The sequence below is a fragment of the Taudactylus pleione genome, unplaced genomic scaffold (assembly GCF_031769625.1).
Source record: "Taudactylus pleione unplaced genomic scaffold, aTauple2 ptg000086l, whole genome shotgun sequence".
Classification (NCBI taxonomy): domain Eukaryota; kingdom Metazoa; phylum Chordata; class Amphibia; order Anura; family Myobatrachidae; genus Taudactylus; species Taudactylus pleione.
Window position 1 is genome coordinate 21,660,670 of NW_028284488.1, and position 19,385 is coordinate 21,680,054.

Below are 19,385 nucleotides of genomic sequence, written 5' to 3' on the forward strand. Positions count from 1 at the left end.
CCTGGATTGGACCAGGAGTTCTGGGAAGAAGCAGTGGGTGGATTTGGAGTCTTATTCCATAAATCTCCACTTAAAATTTCTTCCGTGGTGCTACAAATTGACTCATTTGGACCACCCGACAATAGGTCCTACGCTATCACTGTGGAGGAAACTGCACGCAGAGCCTGGTATTTCCTCAGTGGTGTCTCCACTTACACCCATTGTACACAGCCCCCTTTTTCCTCTTGGGATTTCGGGACGTTAAATGTCCTCCTGGTCAGAGGCAGGTATTACTAGAATGGGCCACTTGATTTCAGATGGTGTGTTTAAGTCTTTTGGGGATTTGTCGGCTGAATCAGATTTACGCACTCAAGATTATTGGTTCTACTTACAGGCCCGCCACTTTGCGTCCTCTCTGGGAGGTCTTGCCAAATTCAATAGAGACATGTCTTCTTTTGAGGTTATGTTCTCATCCCAATGCTCCTGTACATGTAATTTCTGGCATATTTCAAATGCTTCTGACATCACATCAACCTGATAGTCTGGTATTTCAAGATGTTTGGGAACGGGAATTCAACTCTAGAGGTATAACGATTAATTGGGAGAAAGTGTATCAGACTACTAGTGTCTGTTCCTCTGGTTTGGAAGTTGTGGAAACACAACATAAAGTACCTTTGAATTGGTATTGTTGCCCAGTTACATTACATAAGTTTTCTCCAGGAGTGTCTCTTCGCTCTACCTGCGATGTCATCTGGATATCTGTTCGTTATTCCACATTTGGTGGGACTGCCCATTGATCCGTTTTGGTAAAAGATTATAGCCTTGGCATTAGAGATTATGGGTTCTCCTGTCCCGACTGGACCTGATTTTTGGCTTTTATCGCACTTCGATATACCCATATCTAAATATAAATTTTTTTTACTGAAACATCTGAATAATGCAGCCAGAGCGGTGATCCCAGTTCGTTGGCGTTCTTCTGTACCTCCCTCACCCTGTGAATGGTGCCAACCCTTAGATTTCTTTATGTCAATGGACAAAAATTTTTTTACTCGACTCCTGAATAGCTTTCTGATTATGTGGAACTATGGTTTAGTTGGATGGTCTTTAAATCTGCCGCCTCCAACAAGGATTTGATACCCCGGGATCCAGTATACAGTTCATCCGGAAAGTATTCACAACGCTTCACCTTTTCCACATTTTGTAATGTTACAGCCTTATTCCAGAATGGAATAAATTAATTTTTGTCCTCAAAATTCTACACACAATACCCCATAATGATGACATGTAAAAAGATTTTTGAGATTTTTGCAAATTTTAATAAAAAAAAAGAAAAAGACATCACATGTACTAAAGTATTCACAGCCTTTGCCATGAAGCTCAAAATTGAGCTCAGGTGCATCCTGTTTCCACTGATCATCCTTGAGATGTTCCTACAGCTTAATTGGAGTCTACCTGTGGTAAATTCAATTGATTGTAAATGATTTTGAAAGGCATACACCTGTCTGTATAAGGTCCCACATTTGACAGTGCATGTCAGAGCACAAACCAAGCATGAAGTCCAAGGAATTGTCTGTAGGCCTCAGAGACAGGATTGTCTCGAGGCACAAATCTGGGGAAGGGTACAGAAAAATATCTGCTGCTTTGAAGGTCCCAATGAGCACAGTGGCCTCCATTATCCGTAAATGGAAGAAGTTCGTAACCACCAGGACTCTTCCTAGAGCTGGCCAGCCGTCTAAACTGAGCGATCGTGGGAGAAGGGCCCTAGTCAGGGAGGTGACCAAGAACCCGATGGTCACTCTGTCAGAGCTACAGCATTCCTTTGTGGAGAGAGGAGAACCTTCCAGAAGGACAACAATCTCTGCAGCAATCCACCAATCAGGCCTGTAGGTAGAGTGGCCAGACGGAAGCCCCTCCTTAGTAAAAAGCACATGGCAGCCCACCTGGAGTTTGCCAAAATGCACCTGAAGGACTCTCAGACCATGAGAAACAAAATTATCTGGTCTGATAAGACAAAGATTGAACTCTTTGGCGTCAATGACAGACATTATGTGTAGAGGAAACAAGGCACGACTCCTCACCAGGCCAATACCATCCCTACTGTGAAGCATGGTGGTGGGAGCATCATGCTGTGGGGATGTTTTTCAGTGGCAGGAACTGGGAGACTAGTCAGGATAGAGGGAAAGATGAATGCAGCAATGTACAGAGATGTCCTGGATGAAAACCTGCTCCAGAGCGCTCTTGACTTCAGACTGGGGCGACTGTTCATCTTTCAGCAGGACCCTAAGCACACAGCCAAGATATCAAAGGAGTGGCTTCAGGAAAACTCTGTGAATGTCCTTGAGTGGCCCAGCCAGAGCCCAGACTTGAATCCGATTGAACATCTCTGGAGAGATCTGAAAATGCCTTTGCACCGACGCTTTCCATCCTACTTGATGGAGCTTGAGAGGTGCTGCAAACAGGAATGGGTGAAACTGCCCAAAGATAGGTGTGCCAAGCTTATGGCATCATATTCAAAAAGACATGAGGCTGTAATTGCTGCCAAAGGTGCATCAACAAAGTATTGAGCAAAGGCTGTGAATACTTATGTGCAGTATCTTGCAAAAGTATTTACGTCCTTTGAATATTTAATTTTTTGTTGCCTCACAACCTGGAATTAAAATGGATTGTTTAAATGTGTGCATCATTTCATTCACAGAACATGCCTACAACTGTGAAGTGGTGTTTTTTTTTTCTATATTGTGAATCAAACAACATTTAGGACAACATAACAGAAAACTTAAGCGTGCATAATTATTCACCCCCCTAAAGGCAGTACTTTGTCGAGCCACCTTTTGCTGCAAGTCGCTTTGGATAAGTCTCTATGAGCTTGCCACATCTTACCCCTGGGATTTTTGCCCATTCCTCAAAGCAAACTGCTCCAGCCCCTTCATGTTGGATGGTTTCCGCTTGTGAACAGCAATCTTCAAGTCTGACCACAGATTCTCAATTGGATTGAGATCTGGGCTTTGACTAGGCCATTCCACCACATTTAAATGTTTCCCCTTAAACCACTCTAGTGTTGCTTTAGCAGTATGCTTCGGGTCATTGTCCTGCTGGAAGGTGAACCTCCGTCCCAGTCTCAAATCACAGGCAGACTGAAACAGGTTTTGCTCAAGAATATCCCTGTATTTAGCACCATCCATCTTTCCCTCGACTCGAATCAGTTTCACAGTCCCTGCTGCTGAAAAGCATCCCCACAGCATGATCGTGTTCTTGGGGTGATGGGATGTGTTGGGTTTACGCCAGACAGTGTTTTCCTTGGTGCCCGAAAAGTAAAATTTTAGTCTCATCTGACCAGAGCACCTTCCTCCATACATTTGGGGAGTCGCCCACATGCCTTTTGGCAAACGCAAATCGTGTATTCTTATTTTTATCACTAAGTAATGGCTTTTTTCTGGCCACTCTTCCATAAAGCGCAGCTCTATGGAGTGTACGGCTTATTGTGGTCACATGCACAGATACACCAGTCTCTGCTGTGGAACTCTGCAGCTCCTTCAGGGTTACCTTTGGCCTCTGTGCTGCCTCTCTGATTAATGCCCTCCTTGCCCGGTCTGTGAGTTTTGGTGGGTGGCCCTTTCTTGGCAGGTTTGTTGTGGCACCATGTTCTTTCCATTTGTTGTTGAAGGATTTGATGGTGCTCTGGGGGATCATCAAAGATTTGGATATTTTTTTATAACCCAACCCAGAATTGTACTTCTCAACAATTTTGTCCCTGACTTGTTTGGAGAGCTCCTTGGTATTCATGGTGTGATGCCTCTTGCTTAGTGGTGTTGCAGCCTCTGGGGCCTTTCAGAAAAGGTGTGTTTATACTGACAGATCATGTGACATGTCAGATTTCACACAGGTGGACTTCATTTCACTAATTATGTGACTTCTGAAGGTAATCGGTTGCACCAGAGCCTTTGAGGGGCTTCATAGCAAAGGGGGTGATTACATATGCACATGCCAATTTTCAGAATTTATTTATAAAGATTCTTATATATATATATATATATATATATATATATATATATATATATATATATATATATAATTTTTTTTTATTTTTTTTTTTCTCATTTCACTTCACCAAATTAGACTATTTTGTGCAGATCCATCACATAAAATTCAGATAAAAAAATACAGGTTGTAATGTAACAAAAAAAGTAAAAAGCCAAGGGGGTGAATACTTTTGCAAGACACTAAATGTGATTTCTTATATTTTTATTTTTTTATTAAATTTGCAAAAATCTCACAAAAAAACTTTTTACAAGTTGTCCTTATGGGGTATCGTGTTTAGAATTTTGAGGACAAAAATGAATTTATTCCATTTTGGATTAATGTTGGAACATAGCAAAATGTGGAAAAAGTGAATAGCTGTGAATACTTTCCGGATGCACTGTAAGTATCTGCTCTGGTAGGCTACAATATGTAGATTTGGTTGAGCATTTGCCAACTAGACCTTGAATGGCCACATACTATTACTATATATTTTGAATGTCTGCGTTCTGCCCTCTGATCATTCCTTATGCCATCCCTTCCCCCCTTCCTTTTTTCTCTTGTGTATCCTTGTTGTGTTTGTCTTGCCCTATGTTAATGTGCTCTTGACTATTGATTTGTATTTTTTTTTTTTGGCAATTTATTAGACATACACAAGTTGGATGTCATACTTGTGTCTTTTATGTGTTCTGTTTTTATATTGGACGACCATGCTTTTTCAGTATTTTTCTGTTTCGATATTGTATATGTGTATTGAAATTTTTTTTTGAAAATAAAGAATTTTATTAAAAAAAATTAAATAAGGATTTCCCTGCATGTATTAGAGACACTGTAATTAACAAGGTTGTAAACTGTGAATAAAGTCCTGAAAGTTGCTGTTTAATTGACAATCCCCTTAAGGAGAAATTGCTCAGCATTTTTGCAGCAGAATACCTGTAAACCTGGCCCCATATTGCAGAATACATTTGCTCAGTGATGACCGTGTGCCTGATCTCCAGTGATGGCTAATAGAAGATATAGGGTATAGGCTAATTCAAAGCTTTCCTATTTTTATTTTATATTTTGTTCCTATGTCACTACAAAAACACATTTAAATTCACATGGTTATCCTACTTATTTTAACAAACTCTGTAAAGATTTCACTCAGGGTGAAAGGTTTAAACTATTCTTTGAGGGAACTGGCTTCTCACAGAGCAGAACTGTACAGATTTTATGTAAACATCTGGAAAGTGGGATTTGAATGACGTCCAGAATGGCTACAACAGGTGTTTGAAATGAATAGTGCTGTAACCACATCATGTGATGTGTAGGCTTCTGTCTATCAGCTGGAACTAATTCCACTATTTAACTATTTCAGCATGGTTTGCATTTTATTTAAAACCCAAAAATGACCTCCCCATCAGCCACAAGTTTGCTATGTAATATCTTAATTTGCTTGATATTTTACTAAAAGCTGTCTCTTTGTTGCAGGCTTTGGGCGAGTGTTTAGGACAAGGTGATGACAACAAAGATATGGACATTATTAATAAAGTACTAAAGGTAAGTGTAGCTAGAAGTGGCCTGCTTGGCATGTGGGGCAGTAAGGGGAACGAGCAGTGTGAGCCAATTGTACTAATTAGAAGTAAAAGCTTAGTGTATGTAGGAATAAATGTAAGCTTTAAGACTTCATGGACTGTTCACCATCCGATGTAAAGCCAAAAAAAGCCAGTGCTCTGCTCTCCCATTCATCTCCACACTGTTAAATCCCACCCTAACTTGCCGCCCCTGATTTATTCTGCTCGGCCAAGGTAGGGTATAATATGAGCAGGTTTTAGTTCTATTTGAAAGTATTGTGAATAAGGAACACAGACTCTTTTGGCACTAAAAGGTAATTTATAAAGTAGAATTATTGTCCGATTAAATACTCGCCAATTCTTGTATGTACCCCCACGCATTTTTTTACAAATCTACATTTCCTTTGGCTAGTTTATATATAATGTTATGTATGTCTGCAGCTTCCTTTTTAATAATCCTGTGCTAAATCAATTTCTAACAACTGCACTCAATCTTAGCTGTGTGTAATTGCAAATTCTTTCACACCCTGCGTTCACTTTTACATTGCATGGCAGCCTGTAGCCAAATGCTTCTTGGAAATGTATTTTGCTTTTTCCCCCGCTGTGCACTAGGTGGCAGTGTAGAGTAATCAGGATTGTCATTTCAGTTTCTCTTAGGAGTCTGGGCCAAAGACTTGAATGCAAGGGAAGATTATGTGAAACGCAGCGTGCACGGTAAACTGGCCAGTGCCACCCAGAAACAAACAGAATCTTACTTGAAACCGCTCTTCAGAAAACTGCGTAAAAAGGTGAAGACGGTTCTTCTTTTCACATTACACACTTATACGTATAGCTAATGTCCATTGCCATAACTTGTTTTTTGTTACCAGTTAAAATGTAGTGTGTGTGGCAGAGGCGTAACTACAGTCCCTGCAGCCCCTGCGGTAACTTGGGGGCGGCGCCAGCGTCAAAGAAGTGAAGGGAGAGCCTCACTGACTGCTGTGCATGCGCTGCCACTGGAGTCACTGTCAAGCGGGCTGCGGGTTGGTCAGCAACTGCTTCTGTCTGTGTAAAGACTGTCGTGACCGCGCTGATCTATTCAGCGAGAGCCTGAGGTGAGGACTGCGGGCGGCTTGCGGGGACAGGCAGGCAGTGCTGGACTCAGTCAGTGGGCTGCAGTGCTGGTTATATACAGTCAGGTGCATAAATATTGGGACATTGACAGAATTTTCATATTTTGGCCTCTATTCACCACCACAATGGCTTTGAAATGAAACAAACAAGATGTGCTTTAACTGCAGACTTTCAGATTTAATTTGAGGGTAATTACATCCAAATCAGGTGAACGTGTGTAGGAATTACAACAGTTTCTATATGTGCCTCCCACTTTTTAAGGGGCCAAAAGTAATGGGACTATCAACTCAAAAGCTATTTCATGGACAGGTGTGGGCTATTCCCTCGTTATTTCATTATCAATTAAGCAGGTAAAAGGTCTGGAGTTGATTCTAGGTGTGACATTTGCATTTGGAATCAGTTGCTGTTGACTCTCAATATGAGATCCAAAGAGCTGTCACTATCAGTGAAGCAAGCCATCATTAGGCTGAAAAATCAAAACAAATCCATTAGAGAGATAGCAAAAACATTAGGTGTGGCCAAATCAACTGTTTGGAACATTCTTAAAAAGAAAGAACGCACCGGAGAGCTCAGCAACACGAAAAGACCCGGAAGACCACGGAAAACAACTGTGGTGGATGACAGAAGAATTATTTCCCTGGTGAAGAAAAACCCCTTCACAACAGTTATCCAAATCAAGAACACTCTCCAGGAGGTAGGTGTATATGTTTCAAAGTCAACAATCAAGAGAAGGCTTCACAGGAGTGAATATAGAGGGTTCACCACAAGATGTAAACCGTTGGTGAGCCTCAAAAACAGGAAGACCAGATTAGAGTTTGCCAAACAACATCTAAAAAAGCCATTACAGTTCTGTAACAACATCCTATGGACAGATGAGACAAAGATCAACTTGTACCAGAGTGATGGGAAGAGAAGAGTATGGAGAAGGAAAGGAACTGCTAATGATCCAAAACATACCACCTCATCAGTGAAGCATGGTAGTGGTAGTGTCATGGCGTGGGCATGTATGGCTGCCAATAGAACTGGTTCCCTTGTATTAATTGATGATGTGACTGCTGACAAAAGCAACAGAATGAATTCTGAAGTGTTTTGGGCAATATTATATGCTCATATTCAGTCAAATGCTTCAGAACTCATTGGACGGCGCTTCCTAGTGCAGATGGACAATGACCCGAAGCATACTGCAAAAGCAACCAAAGAGTTTTTTAAGCTAAAAAGTGGAATGTTATGCAATGGCCAAGTCATTCTCCTGACTTGAATCCGATTGAGTATGTATTTCACTTGATTAAGAGAAAACTGAAGGGAAAATGCCCCAAGAACAAGCAGGAACTGAAGACATTTGCAATACAGGCCTGGCAGAACATCACCAGGGATGAAACACAGCGTCTGTTGCAAATCCTTTGCAGGCAATTACAGCCTGAAGTCTGGAGCGCATAGACCTCACCAAAGTAATAAAAAGTGAAAGTTAGATTTAAGATTGTTTAGTTTGTTCCATTACTTTTGGCCCCTTAAAAAGTGGGAGGCACATATAGAAACTGTTGTAATTCCTACACACGTTCAACTGATTTGGATGTAATTACCCTCAAATTAAATCTGAAAGTCTGCAGTTAAAGCACATCTTGTTTGTTTCATTTCAAAGCCATTGTGGTGGTGAATAGAGGCCAAAATATGAAAATTCTGCCAATGTCCCAATATTTATGCACCTGACTGAGAGAGAGAGAGATGCCAGGTGACATGGTGATGTGTACTACAAATGTGTGTATTAAGGTGGGTACAGTACACATTGCACATATATATCTGCAGGTGATGGTCGTTCATACACTGAATGACCATCTGCTTCTGGCCGCAGGCCTGCCCCCCTCCCCGTGGCCTCTGCTGCATGTGTACGGGAGGTCGTCAGACCGCCCATACACACTGCACGATGGACTGATACGTCTGCCATCGGGTGTGCAGCACAGCCGACGCGATATGTCTGTGAACGACGTCGTACACAGACATATCGCTGGTACACACTAGCCAACGGGCACCAGATATATTGGCCTATAATTGATCGCCCAATATATCTGTCAGAGTGTACCCAGCTTAAGCAGTGCTGATTTGCAGTACAAATCACCAATGTCACCTGGCATGCCCTTAGGAAGGGATTGCAGTACTGTATTGATTATTTAGTGAAGAGAGAACCTATACCCTTTTTTTAGGTATATTGTAGATGCTGCTGGGCTGTATATACAGTGTTATGCTTCGGATTGTTCTATTGTTTTCCTAGCACAGTCTTTTGCTTATTATGAACTACAGGACTTAATTCAGCAAGGTTCTCTATTGCGATCGCAGCTCCGTAATCGCACGTAGGTTAGCTGCGAAAATATGCTAATGAATGCTATCGAAATGTAGTTGCACTGCCAAAATCGAGATGCCAATGTGTTTTTTTTGTGTTTTTTTGTTTTATGTTACAGCATTGAGGTGATGGCTTTAAATTGGCCTGACGATTAAATGTAAGAAGAAAGCTCTACTTGAGTTATTATGATCTATCATTTTAAGCTCAAACTGTTGTTCTCTCAATATACATTACCTAGGTAATTGACTTGCTAACACTTTCAGAAATATCAAATCACTTATCAGAAATAATCAAAATGACTCCAAAATGGAGAAGCTGGTGAGTAGTGATGTAAGCCATGTGCAATGCAGTGTGACACCCTCGATATTCTACAGACCGGGTTCAAAAGTGCTTCAGTTTTATAACTCTAGGTTTTTCAAGGTTTTGTAGCTAAATACTGGTTTTGCTTCATTCCATGCAAATTAAGCTTTAAAAGTATTTAAATGGTTTTGCAGAAAGAATTGTTAAAGTGGCCTAGGGCGTCTCTTACATGATCACAGTATTAGAGTGCGTCTCCCTGGTAAGAAATGTCAAGCCTTTACCAGTTTGATCACTGTTCCCAAACCAGTCTGCCATAATGTAAGTATTTCCTGGCATTCTCTGTAACAACCTATGGCTGCCACGCAGAAGTGCCTTGTGAACAGTATCAGTGGGTGAGACTATATACTCTTTTTAGCCAAGTGATTTCATTACTTTTTCATTACTGTGTTATGTGAGGTCATAGGACTGATGTATGCCATGAAGGTGTGCTATATCAGAACATCAGAAGCAGAAGCGACAGTCATGCTGAAAAAGGCATCTATATCTGTAATATGTGTAAACTTTGGGTAGTGAAATATCCATAGTCTAGTTCAGTGGTTCTCAAACTCTGTCCTCGGGACCCCACACAGGTCACGTTTTCCAGGTCACCCAGCAGGTGCACAGGTGTATTCATTACTCATTTACACATTTTAAAAGATCTACAGGTGGATATAATTAATTCACTTGTGATTCTGTGAGGAGACTTAGAAAACATGCACTGTTTGGGGTTTGAGGACTGAGTTTGAGAACCTGTGGTCTAGTTGATAGCTTGGGGTATCTAAATGTACATTTGTAATCTGGAGTGAATATTTGTCTATTCACATCAGTCCCTGCCCCAGTGGAGCTTGTAATCAATGTTCCCTACCATATGTACACACTTGCACACTAGGGTTAAGTTGTGACAGGAGGTAGAGTATTTTTGGAGTGTGGGAGGATACCGGTGTACCCGGTTAGGGCCATGGTGAAAACCGAACCCAGAACCTCAGTTCTGTGAGGCAGTGATGTCCTCGAGGTCAGTACAAAGGTGCATGAAAGTCGGCCACAATTAAGGTGCATACACACACGGTCAGATATGCAAACGATTGAACGATTTTTGACTGTATTAAAATGAATGGAAATCGTAAGCACTGACTGCAACCACATCAGATGTCAGATATCGTTATCTGACAAATGGGAACGTTCATCGTTGCACACGTCAGATTTTCCTTCAGATATGAACGATTTTTTAAATCGTTATCGTTCAGATCTGAAGAAAAATCTGACCGTATGTATGCACCATTACGCTGACATTGTGTGCACAGAACTATACCATATGGGACATATTCTGCTTTTAAGATAGAAGAATGCCAGATCTATGCGTGACAATGTGGCGTGTTGGGTAGAGTATTCTGGTTATAAGCTCTGATTCAGGTAATTGCCTCAGGTTTCAATAAGGTGCAGTGGGCTTAGTAATCAAAATGGACCAGCAGGCGGCATCCTCCTGCCTTCCATGCATCCTATCTCAACATTCAGAGAGCACTAAGGTCTTCACTCATGATTATTTGTAGAGCACATATTTCTGCTAGTTTAAAAAATATTTCCTAACCTATAAAATATTGAACAGTAATGGGCATTACATATTTACCAGCTGGAGCTTTGTAACATTAATAGCAAAGTCACTTTGAATTCTGATTTTGTGGAAATATGAGAAAAGCAGTGAATTGTCTTTCAATATCTATTATCTATCAATATGGATACTAGTTCAGATTTTTAGCAGAGGAGATGTTGCCCATAGCAACCAATCAGATTCTAGCTATTATCCTCTGTAAGGTTCTAGATTAATGTTAGGTAGAATCTGGGCAACATCTCCACTTCTAAACACCTGCACTTTAGTAAATGTACCCCCTATAATGAGGACGATCATTATGTATTAAATATTCAAAACACATCTCCGTCAACGTGGCTAAGGGTGCGTGACAAATTTTGGTGCTAAAGCACTGTTAAAATAAAAATAAAAATGTAGGTGTAAAAAAAAAAAAAAAAGTGCATTTTCTTCAAACTCCCTGATAAATAAAATAGACCTAGGAAATAAGAAATGATTATTGCTTGTAGTGATTATAGTTCCTCAGGGGATTTTGAGTGAGTTGTGTGGCAATTCAATTGTTCTGGACGCTTGTTAATTATCACCCTCTCCGCCCCGGGTTTAGCCATGTAAAATGGCTAAAACCCATCTAAAGTTCTGGTTAGGGCATTCTTAGTGCGCCCTAAGCAGGGTGTTTCTCACACATTTCTGCTCAAGCAGACATGCCAGCGACGGCATCTATCGTGCCCTGACGGAGCAACTAGTGAATTGCTCCATCGGGCGTCTTAACAAAAAAAAAAAAAAAGCAGCCGGCAAAATATTTGAATCGCCCCCTGTGAGTCCATTACATAAAAAAAATATATATATATATATATAAAGCATCAGAGCCAAATATTTCTACAAGCAAGACCTCTAGAAAAGTCTTTAGTTCTTACTCCTCTGCTCCTTCACATAGGCCAACCATTCAAATTTTCTATCTGCCTGGTTGGTTTTCCAAATCCTCTAGCTTGCTGTGATATAGGGGTACGGTCTTTTTTGTGATAGTGTATCACTTGGCAGCTTGTGGCTCTGATCCTTTAGGACACTGACCCTTCCCTCCGCTTCAGTAAAAGATAGTTTTGTGTGTTCATATTGTCTATGATAAGTGCCAGGGCTTTATGGAACTGACCTGTTTAGTTGGTAAGAGTTGCTTGAAATTTGCCTGTAGTAAATCCATAAGCTGGGGCACAGATGGTAAGGTGCTTTTCCTATTGATGTACAGGATTGTTAGCCAGTATCTGGCGGCAGTGGTAGAACTCCTCTTAGCAGCGTCACACCTCATTACCCCGCTTGCCCTCCCCCAATGTACGTACATACATACAGATGTGTCCTCATACATCTAGCCTCCTTGCACGGTAAACTGCCCTTCTTGCCACGCCATGCCGAGCGACTTCTCGTGTGACTTTTTACCTTCAAATGTGTCTTATTCACACAGCGATCAAATTGTTAGCACAAGCAGCTTCTGCTGATTAAAATGATATGCAACATGCCCATATTCTGTGAGCGAGTACAGGTGTATCTGTATGTGAAACGCTACGTTACAGTGCCAGTGACTGTAACGTAGCGACTTGTAGCGCACAGAGGATAGATGTATGTGGACACACCGGTATAACCACATAGAATGGAAAGTTAAAACAAAATACTTTATTGCTTTAGTTTTTGTTACAGAAAATAAACTTTAAGGATATTAGCCATTATTTGAGAGTGCCATACCCTATAAAAAAATCTCTCTCTCTCTGACCATATGCTGTTATGTTGGCTTGTACATTTTCAGTCATGTCTAATATTCTACGGTTATGCCATAAATAACATCCTTTTAGTATTAAGGCAGCTTACTATCAATTCTGATTCTTTTTGCAAGTTGCATGTTTCACATCTTTTCATGTTGGTTGACAAACCACAATTTATTTTACTATCTGAAAATCAAACTCGGCAGAGATGGGAAGTGTAAATGCTCTGTAAACCAATTTCACCTGCTCTTTAGTTTCTCCTCCCAAACAGCCATTGTATTCCAAGCTTACATGTTACCTGATCATTTCTGAGCCAGTATGCACTTGTACAGTATAGCTAGTGTGTGTGTGTGTGTGTGTGTGTGTGTGTGTGTGTGGCTATTAATGAGTCAGCACACTAACTGTTGCTATGCGATGCCTCTGGTCATTTGTGGTTAGGACAGATTTCAGTTTAAGGACGTTCCATCCCAAAGCCACAGGTATTATGTTAAATGAAGTTAAAAATGAAAAGCTCTGTGTAAATGGAATGAATAATGTATCCACTGTAAAATGGAGTTTGGCTTTTTTCATTATTTATTTTTTATCTGTGATGTGTTTCCATAGTCTTTAAATAGGTGGTTACAAAACCATTGTGCAGCCTTAAAGGCATAAAGCAACGATGAGTTAATGGTGATACTGCAAATAACAAAACACAATAGTGTACAAGTATCAACAAATATGCACGAGCAGCAGAGTATCATGGCATTAGTAGTCATGTTATGGAGTGTACTATCGGCCTACCACGCCGGGAGATCCAATTAGCGGGATTGACCCCCCCCCCCCCCATAAACTGCAGTAGCTGCCACTAATTGTATTCCCCCCCCTTAGAGACAGTAATAGGGTACATCAGTATGAATACTACAAAGTACAACACTTCTTTTCTTTTGTTACTTATACAGATATGTCCTCATACACCTAGCATACCCAATGTGGCGCTAGATGCCTGGTGTGAGTGAGCCGCGCTGAGTGGTGTAACGTCTTTGGCAACTTTTTTGCACACAAATGTCACATATCCTAATCAGTACAGTCTCATGAAGCAGTTTTGTCGCATTATGACTAATACTCCTCCTTGGGTAAAAAAGACGCACTGAGCCTGGCACGCCAAGATGGACTGTATCACTGTGACAGACCAAAAACAAAATGTTATTTGTCACAGTAAAACAAAAGAGGCGCCTGGGTTTTTTTGATTATATGAACTATCGATAGTCATCTGCACAACAGCTTCACACCTAACATCGCCTTCTGGCCTTATTATTCCCAGCCAGCACTACACCTGTGGACTATGGCTCGCCCCGCCTTACTGGAATTTATTTGAAATTTCTATACATAAAATGTCCTGCTTTTGTTTTTGTGTTTTTTTGCAGAATCTTCCTGCTGACATTAAAGAGTCAATAACAGATATTATAAAATTCATGTTACAAAGAGAATATGTGAAGGTAAGTAATGTGTTTACATCCCGTCTCTAAGTGTTTAACATTGAATGGATAAGCTGCAAAATAGTAAGATGTCTTTGCCTCCTAGTGGTTTCGCTCTGTGTGGGGATTAAGACAAAGCAAAATAGGGATTGTCTTATGAAAAAACTGATTACAGCAGGAAACTATATTCTAATCCATGGGTTCTCAACTCCAGTGCTCATATACCACAAACAGGTCATGTTTTGTGGATGTCTTTACTCATGCACAGGTGAGTTCATCTATGTTGCTGGGTCAGTATTTATCCACAGACAGACATCCTCAACACATGGCCTGTTGGGAAAACATGAGGGTTGAGAACCACTGGTCTATCATATACTGGGTAGTGATAATACCGTACAGTATAAATAATCATACAGCAGCTATGAATTTGTTATAGGAATAAAAACTAATTGTTTAGGTGTGATGTCTGTAACCTCTTAATTAGTGGGGGTATGTTATATTTTGTATCCATACCACAGGTAATCCTTTTTACTATGTGTTGGTTGTTAACATTTAAACTATATTTTAGGCACAGTGTAATATACAGATAATATCTACTTTTCTGGCAGCAAATAGCCCATATATTTACTTAGCTGAGTACCACAAGTATTCATTATAACAAGGTGGCAATCCATGGCTTCTGCATTGTTTATACGCAGCACTCAGGCTGAATGCATCCCGTGGCTAGGGACTAAATACAATAGTTTTAGACTGTAAGCTCTCACAAGTAGGGCCCTCTTCCCTTGTGTGTTTTTCCTTCATTTACTTATACCATCATCTGCTCCCAACCATTGTGTTCTGCCACCCTGTTGCCTATTTAGGTATTATGACTTCTGATGCCGCAATGTTTATACCATGTTTTGCAATGTTGTGTAATGTAAAGACCTCGTAAGTGAGAGGACCCGTCGGGGTGCCGGCATCGGCAAGTGCATACATACTTGCTGATGCCAGAAGCAACGGTGGGGCCCTCGCTAACTATGTCGCCTGTTAGAACTGCATGCAAGTCCGATGTGCAATGTCGCGGATGACTCGTAGGAGCGCGCATCGTCAGCGAACGGGTACACACTAGACAATGTGCCCAAAATTTTGTCTGATCTGGCTGAATCGGACGACATATAATCTAGTGCAAGCCTGGCCAACCTGTGGCTCTCCAGCTGTTGTGAAACTACAAGTCCCTGCATGCCCTGCAACTGTTTTAACATTCCCTAATAACAAAACTGTGGCAGGGCATGCTGGGACTTGTAGTTTCACAACAGCTGGAGAGCCACAGGTTGGCCAGGCCTGATCTAGTGTGTACCCGGCATTAGTCACCGTTTTCCTGTTTTGTTCATTCTGTTTCTGTCTATGTACTTTGTATGGAGCTGCAGACCCCTTGTGGCACCATATAAGCTGCTGTTGTATACAGTATGTAATATTTGTCTTATTCCTGTAGCTTACATAGGTTGCAGTAGGTTTGGATGTATGGAATTTTGGCAGACACAAGTGTCCACACAAACGCCTCAAAATATACTGTATACTACAGTGCCTATGGAAAATCATCTTGTTCTGTTAAAATCTTTAAGTTTTGTCACATTAAAGCCTGGAAAATAAAGGTGCGCATCCACTACCTGACTAGAGAAAGACAGTACAATTACGACATTGTAATCGTACAGTCGTTCCTGATCCCCTGTAGTGCCTACACTGAATGATATGTCGTTCAATGTAGGCACCCTCCCTCATCCCTGAACATGGTCAATCTGTCGTTATCGGACGATTTGACCGGCATGTTCAGGTGATGATTGATGTCGGAAACAACCAGTGGGAGCATGCATTGCTGGTCGTTTCCGACATTATAGTGCACGATTTGTGCAAGATCAATGGGCAATTGAACGATTATGAAGTCGTAATCGTTCAATCGCTCATTAAAATTGCCTAATGGATATGCGGCTTAAGATAAATCAAATTTTAATGGTTTATTTACAAATTATTACCCTCAACACGAAAGTGAAAAATAATATTTACACCAAATCTAAACAATGAATATATATTAATCACTAAAATACCTGGTTTGGATAAGTTATTATACCCTTAGAGCCGTGTTTCCAAGTGCCAGTCCACAGGGAACCCTAGCAGTGCATGTTTTCCATATCTCCTCAGTGGAGCATAGGTGTATTTATTTCTGACTGACACATTTTAAAAGATCCACAGGTGATACTAATTATTTTGCTTGTGATTCTGTGCAGAGACCTAGAAAACATGCACTGTTGGAATATCCTGAGTATTGGAGTTGGTAAGCTCTGCCTTAGAGTAACCATTATAAATTTGCTCATGTACAACCAATAACCTTCCAGGTCACACTACAGGCTAATTGGCCACCAACTGGCATCAGTTGTAGTGGTTTTGATTACAGAATAAAAGTCTATTCCTCGAGGCTTCCACTACTGCATGTGCATTGTAATGCAAAGAATTCACCATGGTTAAAAAAAATGCTTTCAAAACTGCCCCAGGATAAAGTTGTGGAAAGGAAGAAAAAGCCTTTGAAATAATTTTGTATCGTTCTACTAAGTACCGTTCAAAGCATTATTAATAAGTGGAAAGCACATGGCACCACCAATAACTTGCCTAGATCAGGCTGTCCCTCCAAACATTGGCAAAGCCAGGAGGTTATTGAGCAGGGAAGCCACCAAGAGACCAATGGCAACTTTGAAGAACGTACAAGTCTTTATGCCTGTGATTGGTTGGTCTGTCATGTGACAATGATCTCACAAGCTTTACACAAAGCTGACCTGTATGGCAGGGTGACCACAAAGAAGCCTCTTCTAAAAAAAAAAGTGCCAATTTATTCATTCTTTTGTTTGCTAAATACAATGTTGTGAGGGCTCTTCAGGTAATTGTATTTCTAGGCTTCTAAATTACTCTTTATGCAGCAGATTTTCTGTTTTACAATTGTCACTTTTGCAGGCAAATGATGCCTATCTTCAGATGGCTATTGGCAATGCTCCTTGGCCTATTGGTGTCACTATGGTCGGTATCCATGCTCGTACAGGGCGTGAGAAGATTTTTTCCAAACACGTGGCTCATGTTTTGAATGATGAAACACAGAGGAAATATATTCAGGTAAAATATTATTTTTCTCTTTTGTAATGAATTGCTCTCCTTTTAACATCTTCAGCAATATGATGAAATATATGCACAATCCATTTTTTTTATCTTGTTGTAAACCCTCAGTGGAACTCTTTATGTTAGGGTTCCATGGTTTTTGCTTTTCCTTGAATTTGGATGTATGCACTGATTGGTTATCAGCTAAAGATGTAATAGGCCTAGAGGAACAAAAATAACAATCTTATACTTGCATATCATGTGTGGGTCATATGAGTGGAAACAAACTGCTGTTCCTGACTGTCATGCTTTATCTGTATTAAGAGTAATTGACTACTGTCCCTAAAATCTGGTTAAAGCACTTTATTTGGTGTGACTTTATGTTAGGGATGTGCAGGCTCGGATAGGTTCGAGTTTGCACGTGGAGTTCGGATTTTTCCCTCCAAAAAAACGGAACTCAGAACGAGGCAAAACGTCATCTTACATGGACGAACATCATCATTCCTGGACAAAAGACCAGGAATGATGATGTTCGTCCATGTAAGATGACGTTTTGCCTCGTTCTGAGTTCCGTTTTTTTGGAGGGAAAAATCCGAACTCCACGTGCAAACTCGAACCTATCCGAGCCTGCACATCCCTACTTTATGTACACTTAAGCTACATACACACTGGATGACAATTGTGAATGATGTATAGTTCAGTGTGTATGCAGTAAACGATGGGCGCTGCGCGCTCCCACGGTTCGTTAACGATATCCCCAGTCGCATGAACGTGCAGCTCAATCTGGGGATATCATTAGCGATGCCATGCTGTCGAATGCAGAATGCCCACCTCTCCCCGCGCCTTAGTTCGTCATTCGGCAAGAACGTATGAACTTACCGATGCCAGCACCCCCGTCGGACATGCTGCTACCGATGTCGCTCACTGGACAAATCATGCAGTGTGAATGCGCCTCTACTATTTTGTTGTGTCAGAAGTGCATGACATAGTGGATGGCTTGGAGATGAACGCATTTCACTCCACAACACACCTGGAAAATGTATCTGCAGATTTTGTCATTCTATTTTTATTTCCTTAACGTGCCCCTTTTGCTTTTCTTTTTAATTATTTTAATTGAAGCAAAACATTCCGAATATATAAAAAAAGAGAACAGTAAGTTGTTAATATTACCAGCAGATGATCGCAGAACGTCCAGTGAAAAAACATGACCTAAAAACTCTAAATGATTACATTAAGGGGTTGATGTATCAAGCAGTGAACCAGTGGAGAAGTTGCTCATAGCAACCAATTAGCTGCTAACCATCATTTTATAGACTACTTGATAAATGCTACCTCAATGCTGATTGGTTGCTAAGGGCAACTTCTCCACTGGTTCACTTCTCCATTCTTTTGATGCATAAACCCCTATGTAACTTTTCTATAAAAAGGTGCATACAATACCAAATGAGCAATTACACAATTGGCAAATTAAATGTGTGACACTCCTCTCCTGTTTTTAAGTGTAATGTATAGTATCAATTAGTGCATAAGACAATCGGGGGGGTGGCCATCAAGTATTCTTAACTCATACCAGGTGGTTATAAGCGGTCATGTATATTTCTCTGCACACTGCACAGAGATGGATAAGGTTCTAATACAATGAGCCCACTCGCTTTCCACAATGTATTCTTTTTCTATCTAGCAATACAAAGTTGAGAACATGTTAAAGAGATGACAAAGAACACTTGTGCATCTTGTGTTTGTTTTTTGTTTTTTTAAAACTTTACCCCTCTTTGGAGCCACCTATAGTTTTAGGCATTTACCATTTTAATAAACTCCAAGCACATGCTAAGATACTGTGCCAAAACAAGCACATTTCAAAAGTTCTAATAAAAAGTTCCACTAGAGTAAATCTGGTTTAATTGTCTGGTCATTAAACTTCTCAGGAATGAGTATAGTTAGTTGCTCTAGCTGAAGAAAGAGCAGCTGTGGCTGCAGTGAAAGTCCCTGGCGGTTATTACATTCCCCCAATGCATCAGTAAGCTCAGGCTATTCAAGAGTAATGCAGCACTTGAGAACCCTTTAGCCTGCTGTGGTGCCAGAGCCGACCGTAACGGGATACCTGTTGCTGTACCTGCCTATTTTGCATATTCATAATGTAGGTACATG

General features: G+C 40.7%; 1 protein-coding gene across 2 annotated transcripts in view; it reads left to right on the forward strand.

The window, feature by feature from the left end:
* PRPF18 (pre-mRNA processing factor 18) overlaps window positions 1-19,385 on the forward strand; it is a 49,402-nt gene that overhangs the window by 27,059 nt on the left and 2,958 nt on the right. For both annotated transcript variants that reach the window (XM_088468775.1, XM_088468776.1), the window contains 4 exons: window positions 5,467-5,535; window positions 6,197-6,337; window positions 14,070-14,141; window positions 17,100-17,255. In XM_088468775.1, the coding sequence (XP_088324901.1) occupies window positions 5,467-5,535; window positions 6,197-6,337; window positions 14,070-14,141; window positions 17,100-17,255 (438 nt within the window). The remainder of the gene's footprint in view (window positions 1-5,466; window positions 5,536-6,196; window positions 6,338-14,069; window positions 14,142-17,099; window positions 17,256-19,385) is intronic.